The 17,730-nt window shown below is 30.4% G+C and overlaps 1 protein-coding gene across 1 annotated transcript in view; it reads left to right on the forward strand.

Annotated features, from left to right (window-relative positions):
• The first annotated feature begins 2,332 nt into the window (after positions 1-2,332).
• Positions 2,333-17,730, forward strand: part of kon (chondroitin sulfate proteoglycan 4-like protein) — a 366,417-nt gene continuing 351,019 nt past the window's right edge. Inside the window, exon 1 of the mRNA XM_071889839.1 lies at positions 2,333-2,849. Within this exon, the coding sequence (XP_071745940.1) occupies positions 2,780-2,849 (70 nt within the window). The 5' untranslated portion in view covers positions 2,333-2,779. The remainder of the gene's footprint in view (positions 2,850-17,730) is intronic.

The raw sequence follows: 17,730 nt of genomic DNA on the forward strand, positions 1-17,730 counted from the left end.
TTTAAATGCCTAAATTTTTTAAACTAAATTTTATTCTACTTTCACAATTATTTTACATCCATTCTAAAGTAAATTTTTTTTGAAAGAGTCGTGATTCTATTTTTTAGCCTTAGTAATTGCTTCTGTTTGCAAACGGTTTAAAGTGTCTTCCATACTCAAAACATTACATACCACGAATTTTAAATATCCTGTTCTGATAAAGAGCACACTACAATATCTAAACTTATCTGCAAGATGAATTAATTGTTCCATGGCACGGTCTACCAAAACTGAAAATCATACTTGAATCTTTTCCTCAAGTCATTCAATGCTCTTCTAATGGATTTATTATCCGTAAGACTTTATAGATGACAGGGGAGACATCTTTCCAAAATATAATAAAGGAATTACCTGTCTTGTCAAATGAAATTACACAGCTGATATCTGCTGTAATTCATGCTAAAAGCTAGGCCCTTCATTACCTCTAGAATCACTCCAACAATCTTCAGCGTCAAGGCCCATTGCATTCGTGTCTTCCGACCTAATGGAGGTCAACGGTGAGACATATCTCTTCGTCGTGGACCGCTATTCAGGATGGCCCCTCATAAGTCAGTTACGAAAGACTTCAACTTAGTAAGTCAATAATATCACATTGGCATGGTTTGAAGATGCATATTCAAACAGACAGTGGACCACAATTTCAAACGCAATTTAGAGATTCTATAAAGATTTAGACATTAGACATGAACTTGCATCCCCATACTCACCCTAATCCAATGAGCATACAGAGGCTGCCGTCAAATCCATCAGGATGACCCTTACAAAATCTAATGGCTGGGCTTCATATCGTTTATCACTCCTGGAATGGAGAAATACACCCAGATCTGATGGACTCAGTTCAGCCTAATAGGTATTTGGTTACTCACAAAAGAACTCGGGTCCGTGCATTGTCCATCATCTACAATTGCCTGTCGCCTTCCGACTTTGAGAGAACCGGAGACAAGAAGTAATGTTGGAAGGGATGTGAAAATTGTCTAAGACATTTTGAGTGGAATATTAAAATTATAATACTCTTTGCTCACTGATATGTTTGAATCTACAAAATAAGAAGCAATATTTAATAAGATCACTAATGTCTTTCAGATTATCAACATATACAGATTTTTTTTTTTAATGGATGTATAGAGTCTCAAGTTTGAAGAATCTGACGAACAAATGTTGAGGCCAAAAGCACCTACAGCCTTGAAGCCTTCATCGCTGCCAATAGTATGCAGATTAGCTTCGTTTATCCTAAATTTAACGGGCCATAAAAAAGATTCAAGCAATTTTCCGGATCTTAAAATCTTAGAGTATTGCTTAATCCTAGTTATAAAAAAAGATTTCAACAGTTTAAACTTTGAACAATAATTATAATTCAACCAATCAACGTTCAGATTACTAATTAGGAGAAAACAAGCAAGAACATAGAGAGTTGACAACGAAATACACAGTATTTTTATGTGAGCAAGGTAACGTCGTGCTCACAAACACAAAAATGTGCTCTGTATTTGGTTGTCAGCTGTCAAAATTCCTTTTGTTTCATTAGTGTTCTTATCATTGATTAGTTGGATACGAATGAGTTTTTAATGAAGCTGTGAACAGTTATCAACTATTAATTTATAAGTATTCCTTCGTTGGAAGAATTGGACAACTACCAACTGATTTCCAGCCTTTTTCTGTTTATTTTTGGGGAAGAGCTTTCGAGATACAAAAAAAATAATGACATGTCCAATGTTATTAAAGCATTAATTATAATAATAACTAATAATTAGATTGTGCTAACTTTTGTGTCGGAATCAGTAAAAATGTACACGTCATACAGATTATATTTTATTTAGGTTTGACCTTTAGGGTAAATTGCTAATTAAATACGAGATAAATATCAATCTAATTTCGTTTTGGATCTGGATCCGAAAGTTCGAGTAACCGAAATGTATTCGTGTGTTTAAGTCTAAAGATCCGAACGGAACTGGATCTCAAAAATGATCATCTGTCCTATGTTTACCCATTATATTTATTACTCCTCAAAACCTTTATTCTTCCCTCTCTCCCCCTTCAGAGAATATGAGTGTAACTTGACTTTATTACTTTAATGTCTTGAAGGTCAATTCATTCAATCATTTATCTATTACAATGCATTTAGAGTTAAGAAAAGAAAAGGAAAAAAAAAAAAGTATGTATGTATGTTTGTTCTTCACGTTGTGTCATTTTCCCCCTACTCCATACTCCATGTTTTTTTCCCTTCCCTTCTCTCTCCATCTTCCTCCCCTTCCTTCAAAGAGCGCTCTCGAACTTTTTTTCTTCTTCCTACTCTACTCACACTACTCACTATGATGTAAAAGGGATGCTCAAAAAAAATTGTGTATTTTTGACTCACAGAAAAAAATATAATTTCTTCTTAGTTACCTATAACACCGGGCGCTGTGTACTACATGATTTCCTAATCATCGTTATTTCGTGAATTTTTTACTAAATAAAGTTATTAACAGCACAAATTCAAGATCAATCAGTATTAGTTACGTGTGAACCGTGTATATATGTTTTCTGTGTTTGTGCCTCTGTTTTTTGGAAAATGTATGAGGAAAATAAGTTTGTGAAGCTGAAATTCAACAATTTATTCTCGAAAATAATTAAATTGCATTAAAAATTTGTGAAATATTTTTCTCTATTTCTGAAAAAGGCAATAGAAAAGCCCTTGTTCATCATTCAATTCTCGTCATTTTTGATAAAAACTCAAAGTGAGGTTTCTTCACTTTCGACAATGATTTACAAACGAGTGTTTTACTTATTTTTCCTCTATTCCGGACTCTACATAGGGCTCGGTTCATCAGGTAAGGCTGTTATACGATTTATTCAAATGTGTGATGATGAAGTGATACGGTTTATTTGGAAGGGGCCAAGACAATATACGCCTCTTAAAACAAATAAAGATTCTAAACTATAGTAAAAAATATTGAGTATCTTAACACGTCCCCCAAATTTGAATAATAAGCCTATAATTGACTCTAATATGTCTATAAACATATTGGGATCAATGCATGTATATAAAAGGTAGAAAAATAAATTAGAATTTTCTCATTTTTCTTGTTTTTCAAAAAGGTAGACCTGAAATTTACTTTTAATAGTGTTTAACAACGTATATGATACATTGACACTAAATGAAGCGTGAATGATTTTTCTCAAAATTGGGGTTGGATTACATTTATATCCTTTGGCAAATGATTCTCAATTTCTATCAACAAATTAGTCTTATTAAACCTTTGGATACATCGCAAATTGCACTTGAATTAGTCAAAATATATTGTCACAATTAAAGAATTTGAAATTGATACATATTATTTGAAAAGACATATCGAGGTCAAAATAAGTTTTCCAATTCATAAACGGTTTTAATCAATAGTTAGTATTCTTAGGTATCTCATTTCTTCCAAGAAGTGAAAATACAAAGCTTAAAATTGACCAAAAAATGTCTATAAAATATAGCTAGCTAGAATAATTTGCCTAAAATTTAGTTTAGATTAAATAAACTTGTATTCTTCAACCAATTATCTTCTAATCTGTTTATAAAACATTCTGATTCATCATTTATAGGCTTTGCAAATTACACTAACATCTCGCAAATAATATAGTAGATTCTACCTCTTTGAAAGACCATATTGAGGCAGAATTAAGTTGCATAAATTAAATGTAAGCTGTAAACTGTAGATGATGTTCTTTGATATCTTAACGAGATAAAGTACAAAACAATTATTTATTTAACTGCCTCAACGATGAGTTTCTTTAAATAGGTTGCAATTTTGTCTGTCCAATGTATCTAAAGAATCAATTATATATAAATTGTCTTACTTTTGTCCCATCGTTTTCTTTATTGTATATTGAACCTTTCTTATGAGGAGAACACAGGCTCAGAATGAGTTCTTACTCAGCAAATTCTTTCAACTATGCAATTATTATTTAATATTTATTGAAAAAAATTCACAACCGCTTAACAAGAGGTAATTCTTATTCAACTAATCAACGTTTAGGAGAAAAGAACAGAAAAAGAGACCGCTCACAACAAAATACAATGTACATTTTGTTGTTTGTGAGGTAACGCCGTATTGTAGACTCATCTTTCCCCGTGTTACTACTAGGCTTTCAACAGACATTTGCACCTGACTGATGTTAAACTACATATGTGGCCTATCAAGATAAAAACAAGGTAGAATGCTTTTTCTAAATGAATGTGGATTAAAGTTATATAATTTTCAAAAAATATATACTTATTAACCTTTTGGAGGTGCCACAAATTGCACTTAAACAAGCCCAAATTGGTCCTCACAAATGAAAGAGGAGAAATTGACTGATTTTATTTAAAAATACATATTGGGGGAGGGGGGGGGGATAAAGACTCTCAGCTCAACCAAAGGCTTTCTATAGCTAATATTTTTGGGTATCTAACAATATCCCGGTAATTTGAATAAAACACATATAATTGACTTAAATATGTCTATGAAATATTGTGCTGTATGTAGATAATTTGGGGGTTTCCTCTTTTCTTGATATTTGTTCAAGATTGTTTTTATGTTGACACACCACATATTATCGACATATGTCTTTAACAACAGGATCTTTGTTTTCTTTCTTAAATTCCTATTTTTGGGACAATTCAATTGTATTCCTCACTTAAAGACACTCGAAGAATTAATTTGATTGCATGAATTAATATGATTTATGCTACTTCGGTGATACATATCGCATATTATGTACATACATATATTTTGCAAAAAGCGTCTTTAATTAATAAGTGAGCTGTTTCTCGAAATACATATATATAGAAAGAGAGAGGGGAGGTCTGTGTGAATATTTCACTTCGTTTAAAATAATGGGTAAAATGTAATTCAACCTCACGTTGTTTTTGTCAGAGAAAAAGAAAAAGAAAGAAAACTCACACAACCTCCTATTAAAAATCATTCATTCAATTAATTATTTAATTTTCGATGATGTTGTTAATAGCCTAAATATGTAGCCTCGTACATCTTATGTATACATACAAACATACATGTAGGCTGTAGATATAAATATAGAATGAAACAAAATATTTGTCAACTGTCAAATTCAATTGTTTTTGACTAAATACTTATTCTATAAATATAGAATATGTAGTCAATATTTCTAATCAAATCATTCTTTTAAAAAAACGTCTAGTCTATGTCTTTTATCACATCTTTGTTGTAACTATGACTACTAGGGAATGGGTCAGCCGTGTAAGAAATATGACCTACCGGTATATAAAAATAAAATAGAACGAAGGTACACGTGGTAATTTGAAGAAAGTTTGAGAGGAGAGAAGCTTAGCTGTCGTGAGGTTTTATTAGATCATCTGCAAGTAACCATGAGAGGAATTAATTATACTCTTTAAGCGGGCTGGCTTTGTTTAACTACAAACTTTGTGCAACTGCGACAGCTGTGCATGAACAGATAGGACATTGTTTGTTGTTTTGGGAGCTAGCTTTTACGTCAGTTAAAAAAAAAAAGAGTCATTGATTAAATAAGTTTTTTTTCGAAATACCTAAAAATAAAAACAAACCAAGTTTCCTTGTTTGCAATCCGTGCCAAATGAGGCAATGTTGAGATGACAAACTTCTTATATCCGGACAGTTCCTTTCTCTGGAGAGTAAGAAAAGAGCTGTAAGATTCTGGAGGTGATTATGAATCAACAACAAAGCGTGCTGATAACAAGATGAGGTCAGACTCCCAGATGTATCAGGATTTCATTGCATGGAAATAATCACAAATCCCATGTCAATCCTACATTTTACTGTGATTTCAACAAGAACTCACATTTATAACTCCCAAGTAAGCCCTTGTTTTGCTACTCTCTGGATGTACTCGTCATTACTTTATATATATACTTTGGTATTCCTTTCTCAAGAATTAAGTAATAATTATAATAGCTTTAGAAAATAAAAATCTTGTTCAACTTCCCACTACAAAAAGTCGTTCCGCTTTTTAAAACATACTTCCTACAACTCTGGGTGTTGTTGTAGCTACTGGTAGAATTAGGGACCATGCTCACCCAAAACAATGACTGTCCCCCTCTTCCTCCAACTAAACATTTAAGCTTTATTCTATTAACACTGCGTTGGAATTCGTTTATTTTTAAATGTTTTCTTCTGGCCTTTTGTGACGTCTGAAGGTTGTAATACGAACTCAAATAAAAATTTGGAGCTTTTATATTAAGAGATCTTTTTTTAGGGTGACCCTATTTTGAAATGAATAAATTGAACTCATTATTGATTTGTGATTCAAAATGACAACATTATATTATTTTTTGGGAGACTTTTGCCCCTTTTATACAAATAATCCCTTCTAATAATTACTAATAATTTCATACATTTATAAACAAATTTAACGGGCAAGGTGTAAACAGAAGACATTTTTACTGTAAAGAGAGCCGTCAGTCACCCTAATCATTGGTTTCTGAGTCATTTTTCAATTTACTTTTGTTTGTAAATTTAAATGCCTTTTTGCAAATTAGAAAGAATCATTAAAAGTATTTATATATTATACCTATCTTAACAGTAAATATCAATTTCGTATGTATGAAAATTGAAAAGAATGAAGTGTTTGCTTTATGTATTATTTTCCATTTGAGGGGAACATAATCATTATAAAAGCTTTATTAATTAATCCTTGTTAATGGAGCCTTTGGTTTTTTTAGGAATAGCTTATTTTTAAAATTTTCTATTACATTTATTTCAAGTACTATTTTTTTTTAAATATGTGAGAAGCCAATATGGTATTAAATAACATAAACACTTTTTCTAAACTTATAAAAGCTGTTTATAAAATACAACTTTTTTTATTACATACATAGATCCATCTCCCAACATGCAACTCTAAAAATCCAAGAGCATACGCAGGGTGTTGGGCTGGAGAGGCTGTAGCAACACTCCAAATTAAGGAATTTTTATTTTTTTCTCAAATTTTTTTCCCATTTTTTTCTGTGAATAGCTATAGATTTTTGAAATTTTTTAATATGTTAATTTTAATTTTCAATTTTTTCTTTGTAAAAATTTTAATTTTTGTTAACAGCAGCGGATTTTGAACTTTTTTGTCAATAACTATCGATTTCTGAATTTTTTTCAAAAAAAAAAAAAAAGAAGAAGATATTTTGTCAATAACTGGATTTTTTAATTTTTGCTAAAAAATTTAAGTTTAAGGATTTTTTTTCTTCAAAAATAATTTTGAAACCCCAGCCCAGGAAAAAAGTATATTATCCGGCAGACGGCTTTGAAACAATTTTTAATAAGTGAAGGAGTACAAGATAAATCTTGCAAAGGTAGAGTTCTTTCTCCTTCATGAGCAAACTTTGGAACCAAGAATAAAATATTAATGATAACAGGGTTGAAAGATAAAAAATACTGATTATTTTGTCAACCACAAACATGTAGAGCACGAGAAAATGCATAGAATTTACGATCAAATGTATATTTACGAGTTTCACACCGGCCGGCTTTTTTCAATCTTTTTTTAAAATTATGTAACGGGACTCGACTTTCAATATCTTATCTAATTTAACTACTTATTCACTAACAGAAATTAATTGATTGCTACAAGTATAAATGCATAATTATAGATTTTTTCAACAATTACTCATGTTTTCACTTATAATTTCACATTCTTATTGAATTATTGAGCCCTATTAATTGTTAACTTTGATTGTTATGTTCGAAATCGATTTTTTGCAGTTCCAGCCTTCAAAAAATATTCTTTTTAAATTCAATGTTACCCTTTCTATGTTTGAAAACCTCCGTGATACATTTATTTTATGGATTTGAAGTGTGAGAACGAGTGAATTTGGGTGAATTTTAAGTGTATTAGGTGATACTTATGAGGCTTTTGGATTGCTGTTATTTTTATTTAATTAGGAATACCTATGACATTTAAACTGATCAATAATAGGTGTACATATGGCTAAAAAACTATGGTACTTGAGGAAAAAAGATTATGTTGCCTAATAGTAGGCACATTATTAGATTTTTAAGAAATACATTACTCCATCTCTGTGAGTAAATCCTCCTTAATCAAAGTGAAGAATATATTTCATTTCAAATTAAATTATTTCTTTTGAAGTTTTTGATTGACGTAACGTTTGAAAAAATATATCCAAACTTATATTTGTTTGCCAGGTTATACAAATTTAAAAACTTTTTTAAAATGATTTACATACATACATACTGTTGGGTTGTGGACATAAAATCCTAGAACCCACAAGTTTCAGTAGCATGACTAAATTACGAAAGACGTGATTTTTATTAAATCAAGAAAAGACAACTATTTGTGATCTATTTAAATTATATATTTAGCTATATTTATAATTCAATATGTCTCCTTCACAAGGAGTAAAAGTCTCAACAGACTAAAGAATCGATTGACAGCTCTTGACTATGAAGGTCGTGTCCATGGCGTACCACGCTGTCATGAGGGCAGCTCGGAGCAAATCTAAATTAACTTGAGAGGTGCGGCGGACATTATTTTTTAAAAGAATTCTCAAACTGACAAGTCCAGGGGGTTGAGGTAAGGGCTGGAGGAGGGCCACAAAGAGGCATGGCCGAAGGGACTCAAACTATTGCTGCAGAATTTTTAGTTCTTTTTGACTGTATGAGGCTATAATGGAATTATTAATATTTTAGACAGGTCGGATGGAGATGCTAAAGGTCTCTATAGCCTTCTTGGTACTGATAACCGGAGGAGGATATTGCACACGTGTTATATTTTTGTTGTTGCTCTGTCATTCTTACACTTACGACATGGGATTCAAACACAACTTGTTGATTTTTATTTAAGCTATCGTTTTGTTGCGTAATGAAACACCGTATTTAAAAAGGATGAGTATAAAATCGTAATTAAATCCTACTGCAAGTTTTGGGTCATCACTATATATATGTTGACGTCTTTTTGGTGAAATAGGTTTAGATTTATGTATAATATTTGATTAAACCCTATATTTTTTGGTCTTCGAATGACAGTTTTATGATCCTGTCAAAGGAAGAATATAATTATCATTATTTGTATTTGAATAGATACATATGTAAATTATTCTGGGAGAGACCTGAATCAAAAAGTATAAATAATGGAATAAAAAAATAATAAGCTAAAAAGATCCATGAATAATTCATTAGATCTCTCCCTTATGGTATTATTGAATACATACGAATATATGTATAACTGTTGTTATAAGTTTTCAGTATTAGATGAAATAGAGACAACTGACACTTTTTGAACCTAATGTTATAACAAGTTATTTGCACTACCGGGTGCAAGAGAAAAATTTATACACTTCAAAAAATGATTTTTGCAAAGTTTACGTGATATTTTAAAAGAAACTTCCAATAATATGATTATCTACTACAATATAATAGTACAGTTGTATGTTTTTCCACTGATAAAAACGCATATTTAAAGAAACTTCCAATAATATGATTATCTACTATAATATAATATTACAGTTGTATGTTTTTCCGCTTATACAAACGCATAACCAGGGTATTTATTTCAAGACAGAGAAAGATAATGACTTAAGACATAAAATAAAAGTTGTATAAAATTCTGAGTTACGTTTCGAGGGCTATAATTCAATCTGATTAAACTATATTCCGGGGCTCTGGAGGGCATTTTTTTTTCTCTAATAAGTTGATTGATGTGTCTCAAAGTTTTTTTAAAGGACTGGATTGTTGATTCCAAAATGTACCAAAAAATAATTAAAAATCCAAGAAACCAAACAAACAAATTATTTTCCAAACGGAAAAAGGGAAAACGTACAAATATTAAATTATGGGATTCAAAAATTAATCCCATGTATACGCCAGTTTATTGCCAATGGGAAGTATACCTTAAGGTAGGATGGTGATCCACCTCACGCTCTAAAACTGACCTAGAAGTTTTGGGAGGGCAATTTACTACTGGAAGCAATTTAATGTGTCCTCCTTCAGCCCAGATCTCAACCCACTGTATAATGCTAAATATATAATTAATTATATATAATGCTAATGTATAATGCTAGTTCGTAGGAAATCCCGTAGTCTTTGCTACTCATGTATTGATGCCCCAGAAGGTTATGTTCCATGCCTACATCAAAACTGTCTGCAAGAACTTTAGCATGGGATTGGATGCTGCCTTTACTGTTTAGGGGCGTCAATAGGATTCTTCTTTTTTTTAAAGGTGGTTTCTAGATTTATATACTCATGTATTTTTCTTACAAGACTATTTTGATAAAAAAATTTATTTAGTGGGAATCTATTTGCTACAACTTGTAATTCTTGATTATGTAAAAGTGGGTACATTTTTTTCGTTACACCGAGTATTATGAACTTAGTAACTAAAGAAATATACATAATTAATTAACCCTATAATTACATACTTTATGTTTACTTCTACTAGAGTTGAAACTCTTAACGATGTGAATGTATGTGTATAAGATAAATAAAAGCTTCGTAATTTGTTAGAAAAATTTTAATTGACGCTAAAGTTAAATTTAGCATATAATTGAATAGAATGAGAGCAAGTTTGTATATTATAGATATATGTATGCACAATATATATAGAAATATGTATTCTGCACCCTGTTTTTAACCCATATTAAAAGGAATTGGCTCCTTTTGTATGTAGTTGAATGAAAATTAAAAGTCATTAAAATACTGTTAACTGTGGATGTGAGTACTGGATACAATGCAGTGAGTGTAAAAATACCATTCAACATATTTACTCCGATATTTTATCAAATGAGAAAAATAAAATAAAGTTGCAATTTTTGTCCTGGAGGTCGCAATCTGCTTCTAGATGGCCTTCTGGTACAATTCCGCGCAGGGGTGCGCTGCAATCTCAATCCTCTTCTTGTACTTTATGCTCACGGTGGTGACTAAGAAAATCGACAGATAATAATGTGTTCTACTACATTGCCCATAGGAAAATCGTAAAAAAAATGACTCTTATCCTATAAAAAATTTGCATTATAGAAATAAGTAAATAATAACGGTTGGCCGGGTATACCCTATGCGGCGTAATTAAATATACACACACAAAATGTCTTCTGTGTGTCGATTCTTTTAGATTTTTACATTAACTGAGATGGAGGTATAAAGGAACCGTCTGTCAGCGCGTCTTTAAGAGGAAAGGAGTTATGATGCGATCTTCTGCAATGGCCTCTTCTACAAGGGTCTCATTAACAAGATTAAAAAGGTGAAGGAAGGCAATGAGAGGTTTGAGGGGAAGCACAGAAGATACTGTTCTGAAATCAACACACAAGTGGTGTAGCAATGCTAATGGTCAAGACAGTGTCCTTACTACTAAAAATCATAAAGGCCTTGGACCAGTTTAGGATATCCAGGCCAAAACCCAAAACTAGTACCTAGTATATATCATGACTCGCTTTAAAAAAACAAAACAAATATATACTGTTTTTTTATAGCAGTAGTTTTCACTTGATGATTTAAAGCAGCTGACTCTGCATACTTATAGACTCAAAATCGTATTGTATAGAATTTTGATTGTCATATTAATTTCTATCAATTAAGAGCCTTCGTTTAGAATTCGTGTCAATTACTTATTTTGTCAATGATACGATTCTCAGTTCAAATTTCAATGTATATGGTAATTAAACGGGGATGCATGCAAAGAAAAAACGAAGAATAGGGATTAGAAAAGGAAAAACGGTTGTTGCATGTGCGCTTTCTTCTTTTTTGTTTATTATTTAATAGGTCATGATGTGTTTACATCTCCCTCTAAAAGAAGAATTCTCGCCTATCTTTGGTGTAAATTGATTTAAAAATGCATAATAAAACAAAGGGATGTTAATTAAAATATTAAATTATAATATTTTCTCTGCAATAATGATATTTTAAATGTAGAAGTTTCTCCTCTTTATAGCAGTAATTCTTTTTTTTCCTTCCAAAGTCATAATAAAGGCGGCCGATAGTAACAAGGGTCTTAATTGAGGTGTACCATATGTCTTGCTACTGCCTTCTCCTCGCGCTCTTAGAACCATCCCTTTCCTTAATACACAGAGTAATCATACTTATATGAATGAATGAATAAATGTATTTGTTATGACTATTGTATTCCTTAAAAAGAGTGTGACCCTCAGTTTGTCTTCACACTCATTACATGAGACAAAAAAATCCAAAAATAAGATTGATTTATTACAAGTGATCTGCCGCGAGCTGAATTTTACTACTCGAGTAATTTCTAGTTTCTAACTAACATGCACACACTCGAGAAATTACGAAGCTGTACTCATTACGCGCTTGAATACTCGTCTGTCGAAAAATCATATATTTTCAAAAATGGTCGATAACTTTTATGGTCTCGGATTAAACAAATTTATTTTTCGTGTGGTTATGAAACTTTTTGAATCCGAATAAACAGGCAATCATTTGCTCGAAACAGTAAAAGGAGAATAATAAATGTTGACGAGTTACGAGTAAATACTCCCATTTTAGGTACAGGAGTTCAGTTTTTGTAGGGGTACTCCAATAAATCGGAATTGGTAAGAGTCAGTCTATTTTGAAGTATTAGAATCGGCTCAATAATGCCGATTCCACCGATTTCTTTGCATAATTATTTATAATAGAACTTATGTAAGCTCATTCTTTCGACACAAAATTATGGTTACCAATCAATAAAATAGCTAGACAAGACGATGCCGTTGAGACAAATTCATAAAAAGAAAAGAAGGGAGTCGGGTGGGGGGGATACATAGAAAGATTATACAAATCTGCAGGTTTGTACAGGAAATTTGCTTGAAAGTTACAATTTAGATAGACAACATTTTTAGTGCCCCATACAACTGAATTGTATCATGTGTCGTTCAAAAAGTCCGTTAAGTCAAAAGTTGGGTTGAGCGGTTAACTCTGAAACCATTAAGTAACTTTTTCCCTAAATATTTCTTTTTTTTGTATGTTTGTTCATATAATATTCTGTATAACGGAACTGAAGTCGAGTCCATATTTTACAACTCAAGTTCGAGTCATCAGTATCCGTTCCGGGTCCATTAAAACACACGAGTCTGGGCACGAGAACTTGCTTATACATGATTCAATTTCTAAGACAATACATGATTCAATTTCTAAGACAAGCAAATAAAACTCCGTTTAGAATTGGAGACAATTCAAGACCATTTGATCTCATGTAGGCCAAACTTCCTAATATGATGCAACCAGATTTTTTTTTCTTCATATTCCTTTAATTGGATAGATGGAGTTGCACTGATTACGTATAATTAAACATTATAGTATTACAATTACTCCATCTACCCAGGGAATCTTTTGGTGAAATCCATATACATATAGTATATTTCTTTCTCTAGGAATCACCGGGGCGCGAACGTACACATATCAAGTTCAAGAGAAAAACTGTTGAGCGTGCTATCCATGAGCTATAACGATTCCATCAATCAGAAATTAATTTTCTTATGAGCATGGAGAGTAATTCACCTATTAAAATATTTTAATATTATTATCAACTAATTATGATTGATAAATTTATGTATATTTTTCCTATCCGTAATGAATAAAAAGTAAACAATTTTGTTATGAAATTCATTTATATATAGTAAGGAATTGGAATTGGCCCAAACTGATGCATCGTTACATCTCTAGTTTTTAGTGTCTTTTTTATTGTAAACTTTATAAATTCATGATTTTATTATTATTAATAAGTACTTAGTTCCTAAATTATTAAAATAATTAAAAAAAGAAAGAAATTGTTTAGAAATTTTGTACCTTTCTTATCAAGCATAATAAGAAGAATTCTGAACTTTCAACTTCTTTCCCCATTTCTTTTCGTTAAGTTGTCTCAACTTTTTATATATATATATATGGAGTGAATAGGAAATGGAAAAGTATATTAAAAGGAAGCAGATGGAACAAACTTATATTATATATTTAATTTCAATTATTAAATTTCATTGAAGATTAAAATTATATTATTTGTTTGAATCTATTGTTGTAGTAGTAAGACTTTGAACATATTTTATTATTGTCATAAATGAATTATTACCTAAATAAAAACTTTCTTCAACTTTTGAAAATAAGTTGGAAGTCATTTCGTTTCTCCATTTAAATTAGGTTGGTACCCCTTTTTTTGGATTATTGTTAGTTAGTACATAACAAGTAGGACCGTGACTACGCGGAAGGCGTTGTTATACCCTGCTACCCTCCTCCCCTTTCCTCAATAAAAGCTTCTTGTCAAATTGATGTAAAAAACTTATTAATTTTTTTATTTTTACTACAACTTTAAAAATTAAATAATTTTAAACATTGAAAATGGTGTGTTTTTTTTATAAAATTTATTTATTTATCGAAATGATTAAAAAGATATATCCTTGTTATTTCAATTTATCAATTTTCCTAATCAAATGTTACTTGAACAAATGTCTTTTTTTCTAAAATTTCATTCGTCAAATTAATGTCAAAATAACCATTCTATCAAAATTGTCTAAGCTTTGTCAAAAAGCCTTCTGCCCCAATTAAAGAGAAATCCTTGTCTCGGCCCTGCTGTACAGTTGCCACGCGGTAAGGAAATAACTAGTGATGCAAATTGGGTGATTATTTTAGCTCGCTTGTTTTTTTTGGAGTTGGTTAATCCTCGTATCCTGAGCTTTTGTCCGTATTATGTACACCACGGAGAACTTTCAACATATCAAAGCTCATTATTTCAAAGAAAATATTTTAATATTATTTTGGTGGTGTATCAACATTAAAACAATTTTGAAAAAAAAATGTAAACAAATCCCAATTAATTATTTTATTTCCTATCTAAATAGCCCTTAATATTTCATGTATATTTTTAAGTCAATTTTAGTATTTGTTTTCAAATTCGTGGAATGATACTTAGGAATTTTATCTATATTTTATGTATCTTTATTTGATTTACGAGAAGTATATTGGCCCAGTATCGCCCCTTTCAAAATAAAATATACCCAATTTATAGTTATTTTATTGAGACAATCAATTTTGGTTAGTTCAAGTGTAATTTGCAGCACACCCATAGGAGTAATCCTATTTTTATGAAAATTGACCATAATTTGTACAAAAATGAAAACGTAATCCACACTCTATTTTGAGAAAAATAATTCTAGATTGCTTTTGTGTTGACAGACCACATTTAAACATGTAGATTATCATTTTATGATGCATTTATAAAATACAACAAAAGTAGGCGGGAATTCTTTGTTCAGAGAGAGATACACTAGTATTCTATGAAAAATTGAATAATTGATTTAAAAAAAAAAGTTGAGTTACGTCATCCTGGACCAAACTCTATAAGTGTTAAGACTTATATGCAGGACTAAACTAGACCTAACCGAGATTAAAGTGGACTGGACCGTGGCTGAATTAGAATTCAGTCTTCAGTACTAAATAAGGATATACACAGCCCTTGTTGACACCACGACGATCTATTAAAGAATTAACAAACAAAAAAGAACGTTAGGATACACCGTGTTTCTAATCAAATTTTAAAACTGTTATTTTTCACTACATTTTATACATGGGCTGACTTTTGTGGACAAAATAATATTTGCAAAAGTTTTTTTTTACAATAGAACAGCTTTTTGTTATGTAGTCCTACTCAAAATTCGGAAAAAGTTCATAACAAACTGGCTTATTGAATTACTTACTTTGAGGTATTTTACACTTTTAAAAATGATACCTGAAATAGATGTTCGTAAGCCATCATATATATATATATATATATGCTAATTTGGATATATTTTTGCCACAAATCGAATTTCACATACACGTAAAAGGGTTTGAGTATTACAATATTAAAATATCTACATATATATTTTTTCAATATTTGCAAAAGTATGAATTTGAATATGTAAATCATTTTGAGAAAGAGAAAAGAAAATCGACTAAGCGTTATTATTTTTTTTTCTTTTCATTTCTTATGCCTGGGTAAACCTATAAATATAAGGATATATTCATTCGTACACCCAATTTTAATGTTTAAAAGACTAAAAAGGGCATTGTTAGACAATATGAACGATATTTCATTGCACAAAACCTAAAAACATCAATGCTAAAAGTACCCTAGTATAATAGCCAATAGGGTCCCCTCTATCCAATCAAAACCTTACATTATCTCAAATTTTAAACGCTTAGAGAAAGTCAAAAATTCATGATACTCCGTGGCAACATTTTCTTCTGGTATAAACTTTGTATTGTGTACTGATTTTTCAAATTTCATAACGTTTTCAGTCATCATTAGCGTATGAAATCCTATCAGGGTTTGCTGTAATACTAGCGCCTTGCATCTGTCCTGCAGGACGTTAATCATAAACATGATTGCTTGGAGTGACATCTGCATAAACATTTGCATTGCATGGTTATTCTAAAGTCAATATAATAATAATTCTAATAATAACTAATAGTTATGTTCTAATAGTAATTTAAAATGGGTTATTCCTTGTGTTGGGATCAGTAATCAGTTAAAATATAACCTTACTCCGGGAAAACTCTCCTTATAAAATTTGAAACAAGTATCTGTTTAGTTGTTAATTATGGAAATTTTTTTACAAAAAATACATTTATTCAATTTTTTTTTGGATCCAAAAGTTTGAGTACTCGAAATTTACTCAATGTTTACGTCTAAAGATACGAATCGACCAATCTGTCCTATTTTTAAGCTCTATACTTGGAACATGCACTCTTCCCCCCTGCCCCTCTCTTTTTCTTAACCAGCTAAGGGCTTCTTTTATAGTAGTCCAATAGTTAAACAGTGACGGTAAAAATTGAATTATAACAATCTTTTATGGAATGTCTTTAGGAATTAACAAAAAAAAAAAACTTTATTAATTAATTATTATTCTGATGACATCAAATAAATAGATTGAGAAAAAAATAATCTTTTAATTCCCTAAGACATTCATTAAACGATTGTTATAATTCAATTATCTATTTCCTTTTGTAATTTTTGTTTTTAAAAAAAAAAATTTGATTAATCATTATTTTTTTGGATCTGCTCCATAATTTGGTCTAATATATATATTTTTTTTGTCAAAGAAAATAAATATTTTTATAATTATTAAGAATTCCATATAATTTGAATCTCTGGCTATGGCGATACAAAAACAAACAAAAAAACCAAAATATTTTTTCTCAAAACAAATAATGTTAGATATATTTTTTTTAAATTGTAACTCTTGTCATGACCTCCATATCCTATCGTGAAAATGTTGTATCGTGACATTTATTTTACGTGGATAAAAAACAAATACATATGCATTTTTAGGGGGGTCTGTGTGGGTTGGGTTGGAGGGGCTGTAGCCTTACCCCAAAAATAAGGAATTTTTAGTTTTTTATAAGACATTTTTGGGTCATTTGGGGAAATTATGCAGCAGAGCAAAGAATTTCATATTTAAAATGTTTTTCAAAAACATTTGAATATTTGAAATGTTTTGTGAATAGTTGTGGACTTGTCAAATTTTTTTCCGAAAAAATTTAATTTTCTGTGAAAGTTATAAATTTTGGAAATTTTCCCCAAAAAATTTGATAATTAAATTTTTTTTTTTACTTTATTTATCAAAAAAAATAAATTTTTATCTGAGTAGCTTTTGATTTTTGGAATTTTTTTCCAAAAAACTTATATTTGAAATTTTTTTTTCTAATTGTTTTTATTTTTTGTTACTAACTATAGATTTTTGAAAATTTTGTCATAAAGTTTTCA

This window comes from Lepeophtheirus salmonis, chromosome 7 (assembly GCF_016086655.4).
Source record: "Lepeophtheirus salmonis chromosome 7, UVic_Lsal_1.4, whole genome shotgun sequence".
In the NCBI taxonomy this organism is placed as follows: Eukaryota; Metazoa; Arthropoda; class Copepoda; order Siphonostomatoida; family Caligidae; genus Lepeophtheirus; species Lepeophtheirus salmonis.